We start from the raw sequence: 22724 nt of genomic DNA, 5'->3' as shown, positions 1-22724 counted from the left end.
CATAGTTTACTGCATAAAGCCATACAGTGACCTCTAAATTTACAGCCACAATACTGGCTATGGAACTCCCTGTTTTTTGCCATGGAATGAAGAGCAAGCATGAGAAGGTCTTAAAATAAGATCTATGGTTAAACAACGAAAACTTCTTCATATTATCTTGAAATTTGTTTTTCATAATTCTTTTATTACACTTAAATATGAATGGAAATAACAGACTTTTAATTAATAAATACAAAACTATAGGTATGAAAAGAAAAAGTACGAAAAACAAAGAATTCCATCTAAATATCAGCGACCTTTTTTAAAATATATTTTTAATTCAAATTGGTTTTGAAAATACAGATGTAACTACCATAAAATTTACTTAAGGATTCCTAATAAGTCTTTTCAATTAAAAATCTGCGTGTGAGAGTATAGTTTGCATTTTTGTTTTTTTTTTTAAAATTCTTTAAACCCATTTTGTATTTTCGAAAATTTTATTAAAATAAAACATTATTCATTTATTTCTTTATACATGTACGTACATATTATCAACTTTATACTTAAAACATCAACAAATCGGTTCAAACATAAATTTAGATAAATTGTGCAACACGAAATGAAAACTGTCATGTCATACTAGCTTCCATTCCAGACTTAAACACTTGCTTAGACGTGACTGGTGATCTTCCTAGTTTATACAAAACGTTTATATATAAACTAAAAACTGATGTCTTGAATGAATTTTTCCTAAAAGTGAAAACAAATCTTAGAGAGAATTTTAAGTTTGTACGGGACTAAAAACTTACAATAGACAATACTCAAAAATAGCACGTCTACAAATCCAACGCAAATAGCCAAGAAACGAATTATACTTCGTATACATGCATCTTTGAGCATGGCGCGCCATTACTTTCGGTCGATCCACAACATCCCCATGATGACGACTTATCGCCCGAATTGTGTTTAGATTCCTAAATAAACGGGGTCTTAATTTCTAAAGCGAAAGAGAGTGTCTTTAAATGAATCAATATCTTACCTTACAACAAAAAGCATATTTCTTGGCATTTCTCGCAGAGTTTGCATTATTCTGTCGAAATTATTTTTGGCTATTTGTTGCATATATTCAATATCTTTATCGGAGAGTTTGGTTTTGACTTGTCCTCCATTTATTTCGAATGGAACCTGAAACAAAACTTGGGCAAAGTTTTTGTATTCATTTATATTAAGAGCCAAGGCACTTCGTTTCATTCTCTTTTCGTCTTTCAGAACGGTGGCTTCCCAGAATTCACACAAAGGCAAACGTACATTTTCCGGTACAGTTTCGTAAAGTCCATGATCCAGAATAACCAATTCAGATTCGTTGCTGTTTTTGGCCTTACGAACAAATACTTTAAAGAAATATTTAAATATATGGATTAACTTTTTAACTTATTTTCAATTTACTATTTCCAGGATGTGGGTCTGCGTGCACAAAGCCGGTATTAAAAATCTGTTCTGCGAAAATGGTAAACAATTTAAAATCAATTTCTGAAAGATTAAGATTTTGTTTTTTCAAATCGATCACATTGGTAATTTTCAGTCCGTTAATCCATTCCAATGTAAGAACTCGCTAAAATATAAGTTAATTTTTTTCATTTATTGCTGTAGCATTTTTTTACGTAAAATATTGACCAACTTCTTTTGTGTGGTTCCAGTACACTTTAGGAATATGTACAAAGTTGAATTTTTGCAAGTCTTTAGCGCATTTCTCCGAATTTTTGCCTTCTTCTATAAAATTCAATTCTTGAATGAGATTTTTTTTAGCGTCACGGACTATCCATCCAAAATTGTAGTCTTTGAAGAAAAGCTCAACAATGTCTTGGAGGAAAATGATAGTTCCCAAATCACTTGTAAATCGTTTTTGTAAATCACCGTATTGGACCTGTGGAATAGATGATAGATATTTAATCCCACTTGAAGAACCTGAGCTGGGTGGTGGTCGTTGCATGTCGTTTTATTTTGCAAATTCGGTTAACGGTGTACTGATAATGGCTAAAATTGAGGAGTAAGACAGGGCTGTGCACTCAGTCCAAGCTTGTTTGCACGAAGTTCGGATATAATGTCGTTTTTGACAAAAATGCTTGTTTGCACGCTTTATTGATTATAAAGTCGAAGAATTACCAGGCGTTAACAATAAAGCAATGGCACTATAATGGTGAAAGAGTAGAGTTGGTGAAGGAATACAAATATGTATGTAGGAGTCTGCTTTACTAAAAACTTGAGCATGAAAAAACATCTAACTGACAAACTTGTTAAGGCTAAGACAGCTATAAAACAGCATGGAACTAATGCTTTAATAATAAGGAAATTACTCATACCAGTAAATTCAGGGCCTTCGAAGCTGTATCAGAATCAGTTAAATTTTATGCGGAGCAAGTTTGGGGAAGTTGGAAATATGTACAAGTGGAAAAAATACTCAGATAAAACGGAATTTCCACCTTCCTTCGAGTACGCCAAACTACATGATCATACTGGAAACAGGTCTATCGCCCTTACTTACAAAAATATTTAAGCTGCAGTTCAATTACATCGTCAAAGCTCTGAATTATCGTCTCCCAAATAAAGAAGTTCTTCAAACAATCCATCAAAAAGTGGATGGAATTAGCCGAGCAGGTGGATGTTGATCTAAACACCACAGGCAACGACCTATTCACTGATAAAGCTTCGGTTACCATCGATCACCGAAATCAAGCATCAGTGAGCGTGGTTAGTAGAAAGATGGGGGACCGTCTCGAAACCTACCGCGTGCTGTTGTCATGTATTTCTTTCTTTCTGTTGTTCTTTCTCTTCTGTCCTTCTGTCTTGTATTAATGTCTTGTGTTGTTATCACCTTACATAGCCTAGTTGCTCAAGGTGCTGTGTTCTGCACATTTATGTGCAGAGTAGTGTGAAATGTAATGTAATGTAATTATCTAAACAATAGAAGCCTTACCTCTTGGAAGCCAACTTTATATCGCCTAATAGCTCGTCTAGATGAAGCCTTAAGAACGCAATACACGGAGCATGCCAAAAGCTCAATGCACCGCAGGATTTACAGTAGACTAGACTACGATCTCCGGGAAAGAAACTACTTCCACGACAAATATACCATCGATACATCCCTTACCGTGAGGACTTACCGATTTTATGCAGCCTGTGCAACTTGAAGGAGCGCAAGGATGTTTTCATTTTGTTGGACGATGTGCGATATTAAGAGAAATAAGAAGACTTATCCTTGGCAGTGACTTTCTTTCAAATACTGATATCACAAGTCTTCTACAGGAAATGGATGTCACAAAGTTATATGCATATTGCAAAACAATACTTAAATATAGACATGCAATTTTAAATGAAGCGTTTTAATCTTAAACTGCACTTTTTTTTTTTTTTATTTATGTAAAGCTATATTTTTAGTTGTTAATCAGGCACACGACAGTGCCATGCATCATATTTATTGTATTAACCAAATTATTTTAAAAATGTATGTTTTAATAAAATCAAAATCTAATCTAATCTTAATCTTTTTAGTTCCATCAATCAAAATGTTTGCAGATTCAAAATAATAGTCTTGTAAGAGTGTAAACTTTCATCACATTTTAAAATAAGTGTGCGCATTTGCTACCACGTGATCCTACCAAAAGTCCTACCTTACTGTATTTTGAAAGAAAAACCCACCCATGTAGATTTTTATATTTAAAGGCGATTAAGAAAATAAACTGATTAAAAATCTACACAAAATGGTAGATATCGTGTAAAGGCCTTATTTTTTAGTTGTTACATGACCTAAAATTAGTTTATTCAAGATATAAGTCAGTGTAATGTTAAGTAAAAGAGACTTTTAATAGGGTAACATGCATGTGTACATGATTTAGAATGTCTAAAGTAAGAATTTATTAATACTGATTTCTATGAATAAATAAGATTTCTATGGAAAAGGTCCATTTTTAACTTAAAAAATAAAATTTAAATGGCCTTTATATCAATTTGAAATTTTGGCATTTGGTTGTTTTGTTTTCGAGGTATTTCAAGATTGTATTTTGTTGCGATCAATTGATTACTATTCATTACCTACTGTGAATGACGAGCTCTTTCAAGCAGCTCGAGATAAGTTGGTTAGGAGCATGCACCAACTTATCTTTAAGATATGGTCGGAAGAAAGCATGCCCGATGAATTAAACCTCAGTATTGTTTGCCCGATCCTGAAAAAAGGAGACCCTCTAAACTGCACCCACAAAGAAATCACTCTTCTTAACATCGCCTAGAAAATCTTCTCTGCCGTAATATGTGAACGTCTAAAGCGCATCGTCAACAACCTGATAGGTCCTTATCATTGTGGTTTTAGACCAGGAAAGTCCACAGCTGATCAAATATTCACATTACGGCAGATCCTGGAAAAAACGCAAGAACACCAAATCGACACCCACCATCTTTTCATCGATTTCAAGGCCGCATATGATAGCATCTACAGAGACGAGCTGTATAGAGCCATGTCTAGTTTTGGCATCCCTGAAAAACTCGTTCGTTTGTGCAGGATGATTATGATTACGCTGCTCCATAAAGGTTGGAAACAACTTAACAGAACAAAATGTTACGATATCAAAAAAGGTTTTAGACAAAGTGATGCGCTGTCATGTGATTGTTTTTAACATCGTGCTTGAAAGAATAGTGCAGAGCTCACACGTCAACACTAGAGGCACTATCTTTCAAAAGTCTGTCCAATTACTAGCATATGCTGATGACATTGACATAATCGGAAGATCTCAGCGTGATGTCAATGGGGCTTTTGTGAGTAGTGAGGCAAAGGCGTCAAAAATGGGTTTAACGGTTAATGAGGGCAAAACAAAGTACATGCTGTCGTCTAGAAAGGACATACAACACCGACGTTTTGGTTAAAACATCCTCATCGACAGACGTAACTTTGAGGTAGTCAAGGACTTCGTCTACCTGGGCTCCGCTGTAAACACAGAAAACAACACCAGCGCTGAGATCAAATGCATAATAACTTTTGCTAACCGCTGTTTCTTTGGACTAAGAAAGCAATTGAGTGGTAAAGTCCTCTCTCGAGGGACCAAAGTGTTGCTATATAAGACCTTTATCATCCCCGTCCTGCTATACGGTGCAGAAGCATGGAATATGACAAAAGCACCTTGGGTCGTTTCGAGAGAAAAGTTCTTCGTGTGATCTACGGTCCCGTATGCATCGGACTTAGCCAGAAGGGTAAAAGTCCAACGACTAAGATGGCTTGGTCACGTAGAGCGCATGGAAACCAATACTCCGGCCCGGAAAGTCTTAGAATGCACACCCACAGGACAGCTCAGTAGAGGAAGACTGCGGATCAGGTGGCGCGCACAAGTGGAAGGTGACCTCACCCAACTTGGAGCGCGAAACTGGAGACATCTAGCTAGGGACCGAGCTAAAAGGAGAAGTTTGTTGGGTGAGGCCCTAGTTCACACAGGACTATAGCGCAACATTAAGTAATTAAGTACGTATAAGTAGCATAGAGTTCAAGGCTAGTTCAAGGTTTTGAAATATTGCCTTGAAAGTATTACATTCAAAACTAAACTCACGAGTCAAAAAAAATACTCGTGAGAATATTCAGAAAATAAGATACTAAAATGATTTTAATTCTTTCTAGAAAGATTTGAACTATGGAAAACCATCATACACTTTATTATTAAGGGATATGTTTTGTTTTAACTTAGCCTTTCGGTCGTCAAAACCTTACGTGAACCAAACCAAATTAAATTGCAAAATAAAGACATCTCAATCCTTTAAAAATTATTGTTTGATTTATGCAACTGAGAAAAAACGTAATTTTAGTGTTGTTAGAAAAGCTGTTCAATTATAATGCCCGGGAAAATAAAGGAAAACGGTCTCAATCATACTCAACTTAAAGACAAAGTCTTATGTATTAAATTAAAACTCTTTGGCGATATGATGTGTTGATGTACATATAATTAAAAGCTTGTTACAATTTAATATCGTCCTTGTATTATAGAATAATAAACTCAAAATGAATAAACGCAAAATAAATACGAAAAAGAATAAAGGTATGATTTTAAATAGTGACTTATATGAAGATAGTTTTATCAATATCGTAAATATTGCAATACGAAAGAGAAAAGTCGTACTACGAATGGACGTTGCTTTTATCGGAACAAAAATATTTTGTAAGACAGCGATAAGGCCGATTAAGTATCTGGGTGTTCTTTGTAAAGGCTACATTATGTTTATAAAAATTATCAAACGAAGATTTAGCCAATTAAGACAACGTTATCATTTCGCAATTGATATTATTATTATTTGGTATTTATAGACTTCTCTCAATTATATACCCATATAGACTTACCTTAACTGCTACTTCTTCACCGGTTTTAAGTTTAGCTCGAAAAACTTGTGCTAAGCTTGCTGCTGCTATTGGTTTATAATCAAAATCTTGAAACATATCCTCTGGTAACATTCCGAAGTCTTTAGTAAATACTTTTTGGACATCTTCTTTTGATGTTGGCAAGCATTCATCTTGAAGTTTGCATAAGGTTTGTGTATATTCAAGAGGCAAAATATGATTAATTGCAGCAACACCTTGGCCAACTTTGATATAAAGTCCACCGTTCCTCAAACAGGCATCAAGTAACCTATTGGCACTTTTAAGATGAACCTCTTTAACAAGTACATCATAGTTTTCGTAGCTTTCTTTCCTTTGAAGCAACAAGTAATCCCATGAAATTTGAGTTGCAACTTTTAATGATCGCATAAATCTACTTATTGCACCGCAATAAGTAAAATCATTGACAATGTAATCATATACAATAAATGTTGTAAAAATACTTCCAGTTCCTATTTTAAAATATGGTAAGGTTTTCTTTTTGTTTACTGTGCTTTTTGCAAAATTTCTTGCTTGACTGCTGCTTAAGCTACGTAATAATACAAATTTCTGCAAAAGAAATAAATACAATACTTTTTAATAAATCAATGATTTTTATAAATGTACGTATAATATGGCTCTTACTGTAGATGAAATCATTACTTCAGAATTAAACGATTCAATATAAAAAAACCTAAATAGTTTATTAGTTTTATTACAGAGTTTGTTTTGATGCAATAAAACACAAGTGTCAAAACGATCTGAACAAGTGACATATGACAAACGCAGCAAAAAACCGAAATAAGTTGTGTCAGTGCACTTGACTGCACTGATTGAACTTGTTTTTAAGGTGTGTTTGGCAGCTTGAAGTTTCATTGTTTATTTGACAAATATATCGTAAAAATTACGAGGCAAGGTTGCCCGGAATTCGAATAAGAATCAACATAACTCTTAGATAGTTGCCGGTTAGTGAGAGAGGAACGTGGATAAGGATAAGTCGATAAGGCAGAGAATCTACCATACCGGGACAGGAACATCTGGAAAAGGAAAGAGGAACACCAGGAAAAAGGGACAGAGTATGTACTCCCGAGAACGTGGCCTGCTTGCCGTGCGCAGCGTTAGCTCGTCGGATGTGGGAGGGACCTTGTTCCCGGAAGTAAACGTTACCAGCATCCAAAAACATATATCAGGCCGGTTTACTAAAAACTTAACTAAAAATTGGACGCGGACGGACGTTCACCATCTCAAGGACACTGCCGGTGTTATTGCAGTGTGGTCTATACTCACCCAACCATGAAAATCCTCAGGCCATGTTTGGATTTTCCCAACCGTTATCGTTCCAGTGGAAATCAGGTCCTTTGAAAAGCTACTACTATCGGCACCCCTGAAAAGTCTTCAACAAACCATCGTTTTACTCAGTTGAAACCAAAAGCAAAAAAAACTAACGCTTTCTTTTTTTCTTATCATGGGCGTCAAGTTTTTATTATTACATTTCAACATTTTTGAATGAACCAACAAAAATAAAAAAAATCGAATTAACAAAGTACATTAACCAATAATTAAATTAACAAAACTAAGAAAAAAAAAAACAATTCTTTCGAGTCAACGAAAAAACAACCAACAATAACTTTTAAAATACCCTTTTTGGTAATACCGATACTCATGAAAAAAAACGTCCTAGGATCACCTACCCCTAGAGAGCTCTTTGGGGGTTGGTTCTACCCTAGAAAAATCAAAAACAATTTTTTTCCGCGATGACCCCTTCAAAAATAGTTTTTTTATTGCTTACAAAACAAAATTTAGAAATCAAATTAATTAAGAATTTTTAATAATAAATGAATGAAAATGATAATTAATAAGGTAATTTTGATGCCAAAAAAATAAAAATCAATAAATAAACCCAAATACAAACACATAGATTGACTTTCCATCCGAATGATTTCTCTTCCTTTTTTTTTGTTGCAGGGTAATGGGTGCTCTACACGGACGGCGCTCAAGTGAACCGGGGTGCTTCGAAAAACCAACAAAACGTTGAAAAACAATACAAACATTATTGTGTGGCCTTAATAATCGGCCATTTCAAAAAATTGTTGTACAAATATTTAGGTTCTTCTTTTTTATTGTTTCTTACTTTTTTGTAAAAAAATTTTCACGCAATAAGTCTTAACTTTCATAAAAAAAACATAAAACAAATCAAACAGGATTTGATAATGAAAGTTATCAATAACCAGTGTTTGTGGTACTTATAGAAGGGCCTAAGCCATTCACATACATACTAATAAATATATATAGATAATGCGGATTGAAAGTCGATTTTAATCACCCATATAAAAGTCCCGTTAAAATTGAATCCACCTACTTAGCTACGTTTTGATTTTTTTTTAGGTTTGAATAAAAGTGTAAATTGAAGGCCCATTTCTTTTGTTTCTTGACATCAGGACGCTCTTTTTGACAAAGAATATGTGAACATTTCTCATCAAAATCGTAGCCAACTTAAAAAAAAAAACAACTTTATATTTTGAAACAAGACGTTTGTGTAAAATTCATTTTTTTTTCTATTTCTGTTCTGGTCAGAAAGATCTTTTTGATTAAGTATAATACAACAACAGATACTTTCGAAATCGGGCATCTAACTTTGCTACACGTTTTTTTTTTCATTTGTATAGTGTATATGTTTGTATGTATTTTTTTAATAGTCGGTTGTGTTATAACCTTTTTACATTCCCTCAAAGCCCATATATATTATATAGGTTCTCTATGCTATAAGCAATTATCCAAAAGCATTCCTTTTGAATATTTTCCTCACTCTCAAATAAATTTAAATACAAATGTTATTTTGCAAAATGTGTTTATTTTTCTCGACCGAATTTGACAAAATAAAAAAATAAGACATGAAAGAAGTGCGAACTCACAAATTTTTCACTACTACAAAATTTGACAGCCGGTGTTAAAAAAATTTAAATGCCAAATGAAAACCTGTAAATATTTGGTGTAAAAGATTTTCGGATTTTCGAAAACTTTTTGCCAAAAACCCAGTTTTGAGTTTTGGTTTAAAAGGCTATTTAGATTACATCTTAAAGTAAGCAAACAAATCTGAAGTGACAAATAGAACTCTCAAGAATGTAGAACTTTGCATTTTACAAAAACAAACAGAATCTTTTTCACAGGGTGTCTTTTTTCTTCCTCATGACTGTTTCTGTCAGATTTTAGCTTTGCAATTGGTTGAAGTCTGTGGAAGTGTGATTTTAGCATTTAAGTTTTCAAGTGAAGAAAATAAATTTTAATTTCTGTTATTTTTGTTTCCTGTTAATTAATTGAATCAAATTAAAACTAAAAACATGAGTGGTGACTTCGAACCTTTGGAACCTAGTTTAAAAAATATTATCGAACAATCATCATTGAAATGGATATTTGTTGGTGGAAAGGGCGGTGTTGGCAAAACAACATGCAGGTAAAAAGATTACTTTATGCAAAAATGGATTAAAATTAAAACTAAATTATGGTTTCCTATTATTTAGCTGTAGTCTAGCTGTTCAACTTTCGAAGGTTCGGGAATCAGTATTGATAATTTCAACTGATCCAGCGCATAATATTTCGGATGCATTTGATCAAAAATTCACGAAAGTTCCAACAAAGGTAAATTCTATCTCGTTTAGTCTAGGTACATGTACAAGTATTAAAGGATTTTGTGTTTTGTTTTAGGTTAATGGATTTAGCAACTTGTACGCGATGGAAATTGATCCGAACGTCGGTCTCAATGAACTTCCCGATGAATATTTTGAAGGAGAGAATGATGCTCTTAAGCTGAGCAAAAGTGTGTTGCACGAGTTTATTGGAGCTCTGCCTGGTATTGATGAAGCTATGAGCTATGCGGAGGTCATGAAGTAAGTACTTTTCGGTATTGGCAAGACATTAATCAAGTACCTATTGTTCGAAATATAGGTTTGTATGGATTATGGTTATATTAATTGTATTTTTTATAAGGGGATTATGTCTCCATTGTAAGTGCGTAATAGTGTCATTCTGACTGTCTGGGTTCAGTCCCTGCCCGGTGCTGACTCTTGCGAAGATTGACATATGCGTCAAGTGTAATTCTTGCCATGAAGAAGTGTTTCTCAAACAGCCAAATTGTAGTTCCACTTCATTACTGACACTTCTAGCTCAATGGTGTTTTTTAAGGTTTTAAGTCACTGGGGCCTAGTTCTCTGCCAGCTAAACCAATTCAACGGTGCCAGTGAGTGTTATGACTCCGCCTGTACTAGAGTGAGTTATTGATTATATGGGACAAATCTTTTTTCGCACTCGTACTGTAGCGAAAGTCCTAAAAGATCTTTCATACATAAATCTGCTGGTCCGGATGGTATCCCCGCTATTGTTCTGAAGAGGCGTTCATCATCGCTGCATGAAAACCCCATTTGTCCAGCCTATTCCCAAAAAAGCGAATCTTTCTCACCGTCTAATTACCGACCGATTGCACTTACGTCCCTTCTTTCCAAGGTCATGCAAACGCTGATTAATTATCAGCTCAAGAAATATCTCGAAGATCGAAGATTTCTTAATGACCACAGTGGTACAAATCTTTACATAGTTTTGGAGAAAGTAAGATTATTGCGCTTGATATTTCAAAAGCATTTGATAGGGTTTGGCATCAGGCTCTCATCGGAAATGCGTGTTTTCGGTTTTTATGAATCCCTGCTTCATTGGATTAGTAATTACCTTTCGGATCGTTCAATACAAGTAGTATTGGATGGATTCAAGTCTGAAAACCATAAATTAATACTGGTGTGCCCCAGGGCTCTGTTCTATCTCCAACACATCCCTCTTATATACCCCCCTTGCCATTATTCATAGATGGCACTTGCATCGAGGAGACTGAACATCTCGATATTCTCGGTATGTGTATCACCAACCACCTTTTGTAGAACGATCACATACACGATGTCGCCAAAAATGCCGCAAGATGTTTGGGTTTTCTAAAGCGGTGCAAGAAGTTTTTCTCCCCCTCTGATCTGGCTGTTATTTACAAGACTTATATACGTCCAAAGCTTGAGTATAACTCCCATATCTGGGCTGATGCTCCTGCAACGTACTTAAGCCTCTTGAATAGTATTGAACGTAGAGCATTTAGATTGATTGGTGATATTACTATCATAAGATCATTTACGTCACTTGAACATTGTCTCACCCTCTTTTACCGTTATTTTAATGGTTTATGCTCTAGTGAAATAGCCAGTTGCATTCCTCCCTTAAAAAGGTTAACCGTAATACTCGCGCTTCTAGGAATGCTCATCAGTACCCTCGAGCCCAACTTCGGTCGTACTGTCAAATACAGAGATTCGTTCTTTAGTCGTACTACGCGAATGTGGAATACCCTACCACACTCTGTCTTTCCTAGTCATTGCAATATTCAGGAATTCAAAACCAATGTGCACCGACATCTCCTTTCAAGCCCTCTCTCCCTTTCCTAGTGCTCACACTGTTTCTACATAATAAGGGTAGTATATCCCTTTGAGTGTGCGCTTATTATACAAAAAAATGCTAGAACTTGACAAACCCTCCAAAGGGTAATTCTGGTCATGAAAAGTGCTTTCACAAATAAGCTGTGCGATTTTGGCTTATGGACTGAAGTTCCCCTTGATCTCTGACATTACTCGCGTACAGAAATGGTTGAGAATTGTAAGCCACTATTCCCTTGTTCTCTACGAGATGTTGCGCCACCTAATTTATTGTATTTATTTTTATATTCGTCCAAAACTTAAGTATAACTTACTTAAGCTTTTTGTGAAAGTATTCAACTCATTTACGCCTTGGAACATAAGACAAACTTTGTCCGTACTATAAAATATAGAATTTTCTCCTAGAGCCGTACTACGCACTATTTATTTCCCGTCATTGCAATGTTCTAGAATTCAAAACTAATGTACTCCGCTACCTCATTTCTTACCCCTTACACATTGAGATATAAAAGAAATACAATCCCTTTTGATTGAAAAACCTTAAGTTCTTTATTTGGAAAGTTAATAAATAAAAATGTTTGTTTTACATCTTTTAAAAAGGTTGGTTAAGGCAATGAACTTCTCAGCGGTCATTTTTGATACTGCTCCAACTGGACACACTTTGCGATTGCTTTCATTTCCACAAGTAATAAAAATATAATATATACAAAAAAAGACAAAATTATCAAAATTTTGATTACAGGTGGTTGAAAAAGGATTAGGAAAACTTATGCGACTAAAATTAAAAATAGCTCCATTTATTTCTCAATTCGGATCACTACTTGGACTACAAGACTTCAGTGCTGATGCTTTGACAGTGAAACTAGACGAAATGCTTACCATAATTAGACAAGTCAACGCCCAATTCAGAGATCCAGTAAGTACAAACTTGATCAATATTTTGACAATACCATAAATATTTTGCTTTTAATTTTGCAGGATCAAACAACATTTGTGTGCGTTTGCATTGCCGAATTTCTTTCGTTGTATGAAACTGAAAGACTTGTGCAAGAGCTAACAAAATGCGGAATCGATACTCACAACATCATTGTCAATCAGTTGTTATTTAAGAAAACGGACCAACAACCATGTTCGATGTGTGCTTCCAGATATAAGGTTATTTGCCTTAGTTTTCTTTTACACTTTAATTGGTTAGTAATTTTTGTAAATTTTTTTTTAGATTCAAGAAAAGTACCTTGACCAGATAGCTGATTTATATGAGGATTTCCATGTTGTAAAATTGCCGCTTTTGGAAAAAGAAGTACGAGGTGGCGATAATATAAAAAAGTTTTCTGAAAATCTTATTCAGCCCTATAGTCCAAACTGATACTTTTCTAAATCCTTGGTATTATAAATATAAATAAATGCCTTTATTTTAATTTGCTTTCATATGTTAAATTATCGCAATACTTCACCAAGCAATTTAGAATTCCCAATTAATCGATAGTTTGATTGTGCTTCCAAGAAATTTGTTTGAAGGCGATTCTCTTAAATTTACAGATAATAATTTTTAAGCTGGGGATAAAATACATATTTAAATAAAGAAATATGGATTTATAGAATTGTGTTCTTTTAATTTACTATTACTAAACATAAAATCCAAACCGTATAAAAGAATGAATGCATGGCCGACCTATAACCGCAACAACGCGGGATAATATGGCACGTGTAAGTGCGTCTATCCAGCAATCTCCGAGGCGTTCAGCACTTAAACAAGCAGCTGCCCTTGGATTGTCTGATAGGAGTGTACGACGAATTTACACACACATCTTCATATGCATCCCTACAAAATGATGATCGCGCAAGAATTAAGTGAGAGAGATTTTGAAACTCGCAGAGCTGTTTGTGAAGACATTCTTCAAAACATTCCCGTTGGTGCTGTTTTAATTTCGTCTGACGGAGGTCCATTTCCATTTATCGGGTACTGTAAATAAACAAAGTTTCCGATACTAGGAAACAGAAAACCCTCAAGAAATGGCTCAACGACCACTTCACAGCCCTTATGTGACAGTTTGGTGTGCTGTTGCTGAATTTGTTGTGTTAGGTCCGTATTTTTCAAAGAAAGTGGGCAACAAGTTACAGTTAATGCGGATCGCTACTGTCACATGATTGAGACCCTCCTCCAACCAAACTTAAACCAGTTTACTAGGAACCATAATCAAGTCTGGTTCCAACAAGATGGACCCACAGCACACACTTCACGGCGTTTACTAAGCATTTTGAGACAGATGGTTCCAGGACATCATCTTTCTTTGCGAGGAGACATTACATGGCCACCCAGGTCCCGCGATTTATCACCTTGTGATTTTTTTCTTTGGGGACATTTAAAGGCCCAAGTCTACACTCATCGCCCAACAACTTTGGAAGCACTCACTCAGGAAGTGGCAGCCATTACACCACAAATGACTCGACGAGCAGTGGAAAACTTCCGGGAAACTCTTCGTAAATGCAACGGGTGTAATGTTTAAAACTAAGTAATTATTTTATTTAATGTAAAATGGCATACTATTTAATTTAAAAAATTCAATTAAATTTGTCAGTTAAATTGTTTATTTATTTGTGATTGCCTTTTATTATATGAGTCGTTGTTTTTGAATTTGGAAATAATACATTGGTTCTTTTGTGTTTTTATATCTTTAAACATTTTGGGAAACACAATTTCGAAAACAATTCAAAGAAATTAACGTTTTGAAACCGAAATGGTCTTATAAATAAATTAGGTGGCCCAACAGTCCCTTAAAGACTAAAGCCTAGTGAGTTACAACTTTCAACCCTTCCTGTGTGCGAGTAATATTATCGTCGATAGGGGGACCTACAGTTTTTAGACGAATACGAACGACTAATTTGAGAAAGCAATTTTCATGACAAGAATTAATCTTGTAGCACTTATCAATTTCCAACACGAGGCAGTCAGTACCCGGACTTATTCTATTTTTAAAAAAATCGTATCAAACTGTAGACAACTTTGTGAAAACAGTAATTTAAACAAATTTTAGACTTCAGTCAGTCACAAAAGTCTAACTATAGTGCTAAAAACTGCTGAATTACCGCTTTTAGTTAAAATTCATTGATTGTATTAATTTGAAAAGGAGTATTTATTATTTAAAAACAATTATTTAACAAAATTAGTCATTTTATTAGAAAAAATTAAAGAAAAAACGTGAAAAAAAATGTTACATAAAAGTTTACATATGTACATATATGATCAAAATTAAATTAACTAAAAATTAAATAAATTCTACACCTTGTGAGTCCTGGACAGTTTTGAGTCTTCGAGCATAGACTGAACTAAATTTTCGGTGACGTCAGGGGTTAATGAAGACAAAACATTCGCAAGAGCCGTTTTCAGTAAATTTTGATCTGTTATCCTAAATTTGCGAACCCTCCGTTCCAGTTCATCCCAGATGTGCTCTATGATATTGAAAGCTGGAGATTGCGGTGGTGGATGAAACTGCTGACCCTAAACACCAGCCACTCCTTAATAATATTCGCCGTATGTTTGGGTTCGTTGTCTTGGTGCAGGATCCAGCTGGTTCCGAGCCCTAGTGCTTCAACAGAGGCGTGCAAATTAATACGCAAAATGTCCAGATATTGAAAGCGATCCATAGTCCCTTCAATAAAAACTAGCCTCCCTACACCACAGGCTGCTACAGCCCACCAAACCATTACATGTCCTCCTCCGTGCTTCACTGTAGCAATAAGATTTTTCATATCCATGGCTTTGTTCACCTTCCGCCATATTTTTCCCCTGCCATCGGATCCAAAAACGTTGAATTTACTTTCATCAGAAGAAAGTACCTTTTTCCAAAACTATGGTCCTCCGAAATTGACCGGTTCGCGAACTCTAGGCGTTTTTCTCTATTAGCGTTCCAGATTAATGGTTTTTTCGTGGCATTCTCCAATTAAACCCATATATCTCAAAACTCTTCGCAAGGCCTCTGGTTGGACTTCTTTTCCCGACGTATTTGCAATGTCTTCCGCCAATTTAGGTGTACTTATTCGAGGATTGTGGTTAAGTTTCCGAATAATGCTTCGGATATCGCGAGTACTTAATTTTTTCGGACGAACAGGGTGGGGTTTATTTGCTACATGCCACCTTTCATTATTAGTTTGTGTACAGTCGAGGAACTTTTACCCACGATTTTTAGAATAACACCATAACTTTTCCCTTCGTTTCTATGCTTTATAATTAAAATTTTTATTTCAATATTATTCAAATATCACACACGAAATAAACAAGATTATGAAGGTGATAGTCAAATTGATACCTAAAAAGCTATCACAAAAAAATGTGATAGTCGTTTTCAAACAAATTTGTTTATTTTGAATAAAGCTACCAGACGCTTACACAAACGACTGGAAGATTTTCTTAGTTCACTTTGTTTCTTTTAAAAAACACATTCCTGTGACCGACAAAGCTTACGACATTCGAAAAAAAGCAAGAAAAGTAAGAATTTTATTCAAAATCAGCCAATTTGAAACTTTTATTTAGATATTTTATAAGAATCAATTTAAAATTTCACCATGGCAACAACGAATTTTGACAATTTGAATCTGAAATTGTTCAATCGAATTGAGTTTAATCATCTTACACAGACGGAATGAAAATAATAGTCAATTTGACTATCAAAAAATTGATCGTCAACAATCACCTTAGCCGATTCCGCCCATGTTTGGTTCAACGTTGCCCCTTCCTAGATGGAGAATTTCGGGTGTTCGAGCACCAGTGCTTACGACGCTGTACCGGTTTATGTCGAACAGCCGAATCTTCTTACGTGCATTACTATTCCAACGGGGCTCGAATCAACAGAATTGACAATTTCGTGATAAAACTCGTTCGAGGTCACATTGCAAGAGCTATGTCTTCGACCAACAATATAATTTTCGGGGTGTTCTATCCAAACGACGAGTATTTTAAAAGTGCACGCTTGAGCGGCTTCATTCCACAAGAGGCATTCCTCTTTTTAGATAGATGCGGTCTGAAGCAGGATAGATTGGCAGTTTCGCTAATCTACCACGTCAGACGACGAAACGTGGATAGGCGACTTCTGTATAATCGGGACGTCATGGCACAAGGCGGAGAAGAGCTCCTCCGGTTCAGTAGAGCTGTGTCCGAACGGGTGATAGGGTAAAGCTTCAATCGGCACTTGATAGTGGGTAGTCGGAATGGGGTTTAAAGCCTTGGCCGGCTAACATGCTTGTTTTATAGTTTTAAGGCCCAACTATAATAGACTTAACCAAACATAAGCCAGCTTAAGGGACCGATCCAATACGCAGCCTTATATGTCACTAACCATAATAGACGTTCTGCTCAATTTCATTTAATTTCGATAACTTTCGCGCAATTACGCAAGAACCATTTAAATGGCTTGAGCTTAAGCAAATGCAAATTTGCAAGTGTCAAAGTTGCTTAAGTTACTTGAATCCATTATGATTACTTTTGTTTTGACGATAACTTCTGATAACTTTTCGTTCAGTTTTTTCATTAGTTAACTTTCGGTTAAGTCTATTATAGTTGGGCCTTTAGTGTTTAGTTTTAAGTAGAATAGGCATGTTGGCATACAAAAAATAAAAAAAAGAAAAAGAAAAAGAAAAAAAATGGAATAAGGAAAAAAAAATTTCAGATAATTAGATTTGCTGCTGTGGTTGTTCTAGTTTTAAGTAGTTTATAGGTAGACAAGTTAGTTTAAGTTAGTTTTATATTAAGGACCTTATTTTAAGTAGTTTTTAAGTAAAAATAAAAAAGATATTGAAATTAGTTTAAATTGTCTAATATATAAAATTGATTTATAGTAAAATAGATCTTAGGGCCGAACGACATTAGATTTAAGTATTATTGTGTAACTTAGAGTGTCCATATGGGACCAGTAAGTTAGTTGTAAGTTATGGTTAATTAGGCTAGTTTTATGAATTTTTTGTCTAGCTTTAAAATAGTTTTAAAAATTAATGAATAAAAATGAATTTAAAAAAAAAATCGCTTCGGTTCCCATCGATAACCGAAATCAAGCATCAGTGAGCGTAGTTAGTAGACAGATGGGGGGCCGTCTCGAAACCTACCGCGTGCTGTTGTCATGTGTTCTTTCTCCTCTGTCCTTCTGTCTTGTATTAATGTCTTGTGTTGTTATCGCCTTATATAGTCTTAGTCGCTCAAGGTGCTGTGTCTCTTGTATTAATGTCTTGTGTTGTTATCGCCTTATATAGTCTTAGTCGCTCAAGGTGCTGTGTCTCTCCTCTGTATAAAATGTAAATCTTACATCCCATTCAATTGAACCTTTTAAGTAACGTAAATTTTCAACAATTTTCCTGAGATAATAAATTTAAATATTCTATCTTCCGTAACCACAACCTTACTAAAACTCTTATTTGGAATCATCACTTGTTCGATAATACAACGGGTAAGAGAGCTTAAGTGGAATCGGTCCAAAATAGTTAAAATATAGTCAAAAACTAGTGTAATTCCTGTTTTATAAGCTTGAACAGTGAATTACAATCCAAACAGAAATCTGTTCCCAAGAGTGCGAAATCGGCTTATGTCAATAATATTAAAAATAATCAATTTGATTTAGCGTCTTATGTCTATCTAGTTCGTCTTTATATTAAAATAAACTCAATCTGTTATTTGAAAACGCCTTTATAAAAAAAGAAAAATAATTTAGTAATTGGTTCAGAATGTATGTTTCTACCTTAAACGGTTCTCCATTGGTATTTTTTAAATAGGTTTAAATACATAGAATAACTATCCGCTTTACATTTTGAGAAGGTAATTATAACCTTTTATTTAAATAGATATAATTTTAACAAAGCCATAATATACATTTTTGTGATGCCATCAAATCATATTTTTTATAGGATTCTTGCACTAATTTCGGTCGAAAATATCAGTTTATTCGAACTAAACCTAAAGGATTAATTTAAATCGGTTGGTTAAAATAAAGCTAATAAATCTTTTCGCGACTGAATCGGTTGGCGATGAAATCAAATATAAACTATACATCGTGCAGAACTTGATCGTATTGAGAAGTGTATAAAACTTTACGCCTTTTTTGTCGATTTCAAAGCAGCTTTTGCTTCTATCAATAGAAACGCTTTACTATACGATCTAGAAAAATTAGAGAGGATTGAAGTGAACCATGGAGTGAGACAAGACTGTAATCCAAGCCCCTTGTTATTTGCACTTTTTTGAGATAATTTGGTTGACTATCTCAATTGAGGAGTAGAGTTTGCAAACAACCGGATCAAAGTGTATGTATGCCGATGACTTCGTCACTCTTGCGGATTCTCCGACTGCTCTACAGTTGATGATCAATAAACTGTAAGAATATTGCCAAGTGTGGAATCAAAATTCCTGGTTTTTAAGAATGGACCTGACAGAACGGCGAGAGATGTGCAATGGAAATATGGCGAAAAAACTTTAGACGTAGTCTTATATTTATTCAAGAACGGAGTGCACTTTCAATTAAAAAAAGCATCTAAAAAGCAAACTAAAGAAGGCGCAATCGGCAATATGTGTACATTGGAAAAAAATTTATAATAACAAGCTAATAGCGATTGACTTAAAAAATATAGAGTGTTTAATTTATAATAACAAGCTAATAGCGACTGACTTAAAAAATATAGAGTGTTTAATGCTACTGCCCAAGCTGTCATGTTTTATGGTGTGGTATGGGGAGTACAGTAGTATGAGCTAGTTGAAAGCCTATTACGTTTTTTCTTGCGGAAAATATTCTTTAACGCCCCAAACTATAGGTATTACTTCGAAACTGGTCTTCGGTCACTGTTTAGTTCAACCCATAAACTGATTGTTGACTACGAGAATATTGTGAGAGTACTAAATATGGAGGAGCATATGCTACCCAGAAAGATAGTGGAGTATGTGATTCAAACAAAAAAGCTGGTTGTAAAAGATTGAAACTTGTTAAATGCGGACGGTGTCTTGACCCTGAATTTGAGTATGAATGCGGTACAATTGAAGAAAATGCTTTACCAAGTTATATCTGTCACTGATGAGAATGAAAGAATTGAAAAAACTCGCTCATCAACGGAAAGGCAATATTATTCAAAGTGCGTATTTAATCTAAACGACAGCGAATATAACATTTCTTTCATTGGATCCTTATTTAAGATAAAAGGAGGACTGATCAGACTAAACTTTAGGCCTCATCGTAACGAGGTTATCGATCTTTGCACCCTGTGTAATCAGCATGAGAGAAAGCAGACTTCATATAAGCTCCCTACTAGGTGTCCTTACGGGACACTGTCTTATAGGCAGACACGCAATACGACTTGGTGTAGCCTCAAATGACTTCTGCATGAGCTCTATGGACGAAGAAGAAGAGGAAACAATCTCTCACCTCTCTGCTCTTTCACTGAGACGCAAATTTCATCTGGGAGACTACTCTTTTGATAATCCCAGTGAACTAGCTAAATGGATATCAAATATCTTCTTCGCTTTATAAAAAGCTCAAAATGGTAAGAAGTAATTCTCTATATTCATGTATCATGTGGTATCACAATGGGTATTTTCTTTTGGCTCAAGTGTGTGGATTCTAAATCCGTAACCACGTTAACCTAACCTACACTCCGTAGGCACTTGTCCAATGCTGACGGAGATAATGTTCACTTTGAAATAAGCTTTCTGCAAGTTGAAGAGGCTATGAATTATCTGAATGGTGCGAACTGGATGCGACTTTACAAATTCTACAAAGAAGCGATAAAATACAGAGCCAGAATCATCGATAAACATTTTTGATTCAAACCAATAACAGATAAGAATACGTTTACTGAATACATTTTTGTTTTAATTTGACTAATCTAAAAGTCCTTTAAAAATGTTTTTAACAATATTGATAATCCTCTCAAATTTTGTTCTAATTTCGATTAACTGGAATTCAATAAAATTACGTAAAATATTTTGATTTAACTAATCTAAAAGTCCTAAAAATTTATTTTCACTAAACTAAAAAAAATAATAAAATGTCTGGAAAATTAAATTAGAAAGTTTTGTTATTTTAAGGTACATTTTTATTTATTTATTTGCGTTTATTTATATAATTCTCAATAAGTATACGTTTAATTAACATAATGTTTATTATGGGTATGTATAATAATGTAATATGAACGTGTATTCAACACACACAATTTTATTAACTAAAAGGTAGTTTTAAATTCATTGGCCTACTATTTTAAAGACTTTGACATGTTTTTCAAGATACATCTTTAAAGAGGAAATAATTGAAAACTGATAGTGGATTAGTGGCGATTAACTGCAGGGCGCATGAGTAGTTCTTTTAGTGTGGCAGTATGCTGTGTGTCATAATAGGGTAAGAAATTATGGGTTGGGATGCATTCGACATGGCTAGAGCTTGCGACGTATTTATAGTCAGCCCTTGGGCCATGGCTGGCGTTAAAGTTATTTGAGATGTACCTAGAATCTGTTGCGCATGGGTCGGGGCAAGTTGCTGATTGGTATTCGATAGAGATGTAATATTCTGTTGTGATATTGCCAACTGCTGTCCCTGTGAAGTGTTGGCAGCGATGGCAAGCGGAGTACCGCTCGATGTTATAATTTGTGTCTGCGGAGTTGCAATGCTTACGATAGGTGTAGCTTGAACTTGTACGGGCGCAATGGAAACCCCACCAATAAGTTGGGTTTGTTGTTGTGAAGTTGTTTGTGTCATAGTGACTGGATTGACAACCGCCGAGCATTGAACATTGGTGAGTCGCAGTTGTGCATTCTGGGCCAACAAGTACTCATTTGAAGCTCGAAGTTCGGCAATTTTTATTTCATTTGCTTCCACACGCCTCCTTAGCATAACGTGTTCTTCTTCAAATCGTCGAACTAATGCCACTATATCGATTCGCTCGATATCTTCCCTAAAACGTTTGTATGCTGCTGAATTTTCGAGAGAATCAACATTCGCTGGGCGCTTCATGGATGGAAAATCATCACAATTAGCTCCATAGCCATTAATATGCCCCCCTTGGCGACCCATCACATCCCTGTATTCCGTATGATTCCAAGACGATACTGGTGGGCGATCCATGCGGTCCATGACCCTCATTGATGGAGTCGATTGTACTTTATCGACCATGTAACAATCCTTGTGGCGACATCGCCCATACATTGCGTACTCGTTGCACGGCAATTGGTTATCTTCGGCGACCTCTGGTGGAAACTCCCCATGGTCCTTGTAATACTCCTGTTCCTGGATAGTGTAGTGCAAGAATTTGCAGTTGACTCTGGTGCATGTTGAATTCTGGTAGTCGTGACAAAAGACTACTAAATCGGGTGACACAACATGGGGATATCGGCAATGTTTTCGGCGACATATACCACGGACAAAGTCACGGCATATTCGATTTTTCACTGAGCCGTTTGAGATTCCATTATTGCCCATATTTGCTCCGTTGCTGTCTCCGCCGTTGTTGCAAGTTGGATTCATTGTTTTTAAGAATCAATAGAAGAAATAAGGAAACACTTTTAATCAACTACAATTGTAAGGGATTATTATGTTTTTCTAGAATGAAGAAAATGAAATTAGCCACACGTAAACATTTCCATAATTATTACAACATAAGTACCTAGTTGTTTAAATGCTGCAAATTATGATTCTTTAATTGTGGTTAAGATAAAAACTTGGTTCTTTTCCATGATTTTAATAACTTTAATAATGAAATCCGCACATGAAATATTATTTATTTGTCCACTTTTATTCTTTTAACTTTTCATTTTCAACGACAGGCACGAAAAAAATAAAATAATGAGCAAGACATGGGGACTTGATATTGGATTGGCTGACAGATAAAAGTGATGCCTAATTTAACAAATAATCAATTGGCCAGTTTATACTTCTAAGAACTCGTAG

The 22724-nt window shown here is 35.1% G+C and overlaps 3 protein-coding genes across 3 annotated transcripts; 1 reads left to right on the top strand and 2 right to left on the bottom strand.

Annotated features, from left to right (window-relative positions):
• Positions 1–457: 457 nt before the first annotated feature.
• LOC129952009 (uncharacterized aarF domain-containing protein kinase 5) lies at positions 458–7159 on the bottom strand. The gene is made up of 7 exons (XM_056064421.1): positions 7010–7159; positions 6350–6934; positions 1658–1903; positions 1426–1591; positions 1019–1370; positions 789–953; positions 458–729 (listed from the first exon to the last, which is right to left on the bottom strand). The coding sequence occupies exons 1-7, from the start codon at positions 7022–7024 to the stop codon at positions 609–611; spliced, it is 1650 nt and encodes a 549-aa protein (XP_055920396.1). The 5' UTR covers positions 7025–7159; the 3' UTR covers positions 458–608.
• A 2411-nt stretch (positions 7160–9570) lies between these two features.
• Positions 9571–13421, top strand: LOC129952274 (ATPase ASNA1 homolog). Its single transcript, XM_056064782.1, has 7 exons — positions 9571–9815; positions 9883–10000; positions 10067–10248; positions 12421–12505; positions 12563–12736; positions 12799–12975; positions 13040–13421. Exons 1-7 carry the CDS (start codon positions 9703–9705, stop codon positions 13184–13186), a joined length of 996 nt encoding a protein of 331 aa, XP_055920757.1. The 5' UTR covers positions 9571–9702; the 3' UTR covers positions 13187–13421.
• A 7562-nt stretch (positions 13422–20983) lies between these two features.
• LOC129951489 (zinc finger CCCH domain-containing protein 10-like) lies at positions 20984–22655 on the bottom strand. Its single transcript, XM_056063657.1, has 2 exons — positions 22441–22655; positions 20984–22376 (listed from the first exon to the last, which is right to left on the bottom strand). The coding sequence occupies exon 2, from the start codon at positions 22299–22301 to the stop codon at positions 21147–21149; it is 1155 nt and encodes a 384-aa protein (XP_055919632.1). The 5' UTR covers positions 22302–22376; positions 22441–22655; the 3' UTR covers positions 20984–21146.
• Between the last annotated feature and the right edge of the window lie 69 nt (positions 22656–22724).

This window comes from Eupeodes corollae, chromosome 3 (assembly GCF_945859685.1).
Source record: "Eupeodes corollae chromosome 3, idEupCoro1.1, whole genome shotgun sequence".
In the NCBI taxonomy this organism is placed as follows: Eukaryota; Metazoa; Arthropoda; class Insecta; order Diptera; family Syrphidae; genus Eupeodes; species Eupeodes corollae.
The sequence above is the reverse complement of the archived record's forward strand: the minus strand, read 5'-3'. Positions and strand labels throughout refer to the sequence as shown.

Bases quoted from the DNA above. Each gene is read 5' to 3' on its own strand.
- LOC129951489 (XM_056063657.1), bottom strand. From the start codon at position 22,301: ATGAATCCAACTTGCAACAACGGCGGAGACAGCAACGGAGCAAATATG.
- LOC129952009 (XM_056064421.1), bottom strand. The intron at 1,371-1,425 runs GTAAATTGAAAA...ATTTCTTTAAAG, and splicing joins AGACCCACATCCTGGAAATA to TATTTGTTCGTAAGGCCAAA. The intron at 954-1,018 runs GTAAGATATTGA...CCGTTTATTTAG, and splicing joins AATATGCTTTTTGTTGTAAG to GAATCTAAACACAATTCGGG.
- LOC129952274 (XM_056064782.1), top strand. From the start codon at position 9,703: ATGAGTGGTGACTTCGAACCTTTGGAACCTAGTTTAAAAAATATTATC. The intron at 10,001-10,066 runs GTAAATTCTATC...GTTTTGTTTTAG, and splicing joins TCACGAAAGTTCCAACAAAG to GTTAATGGATTTAGCAACTT. The intron at 12,506-12,562 runs GTAATAAAAATA...TTTTGATTACAG, and splicing joins GATTGCTTTCATTTCCACAA to GTGGTTGAAAAAGGATTAGG.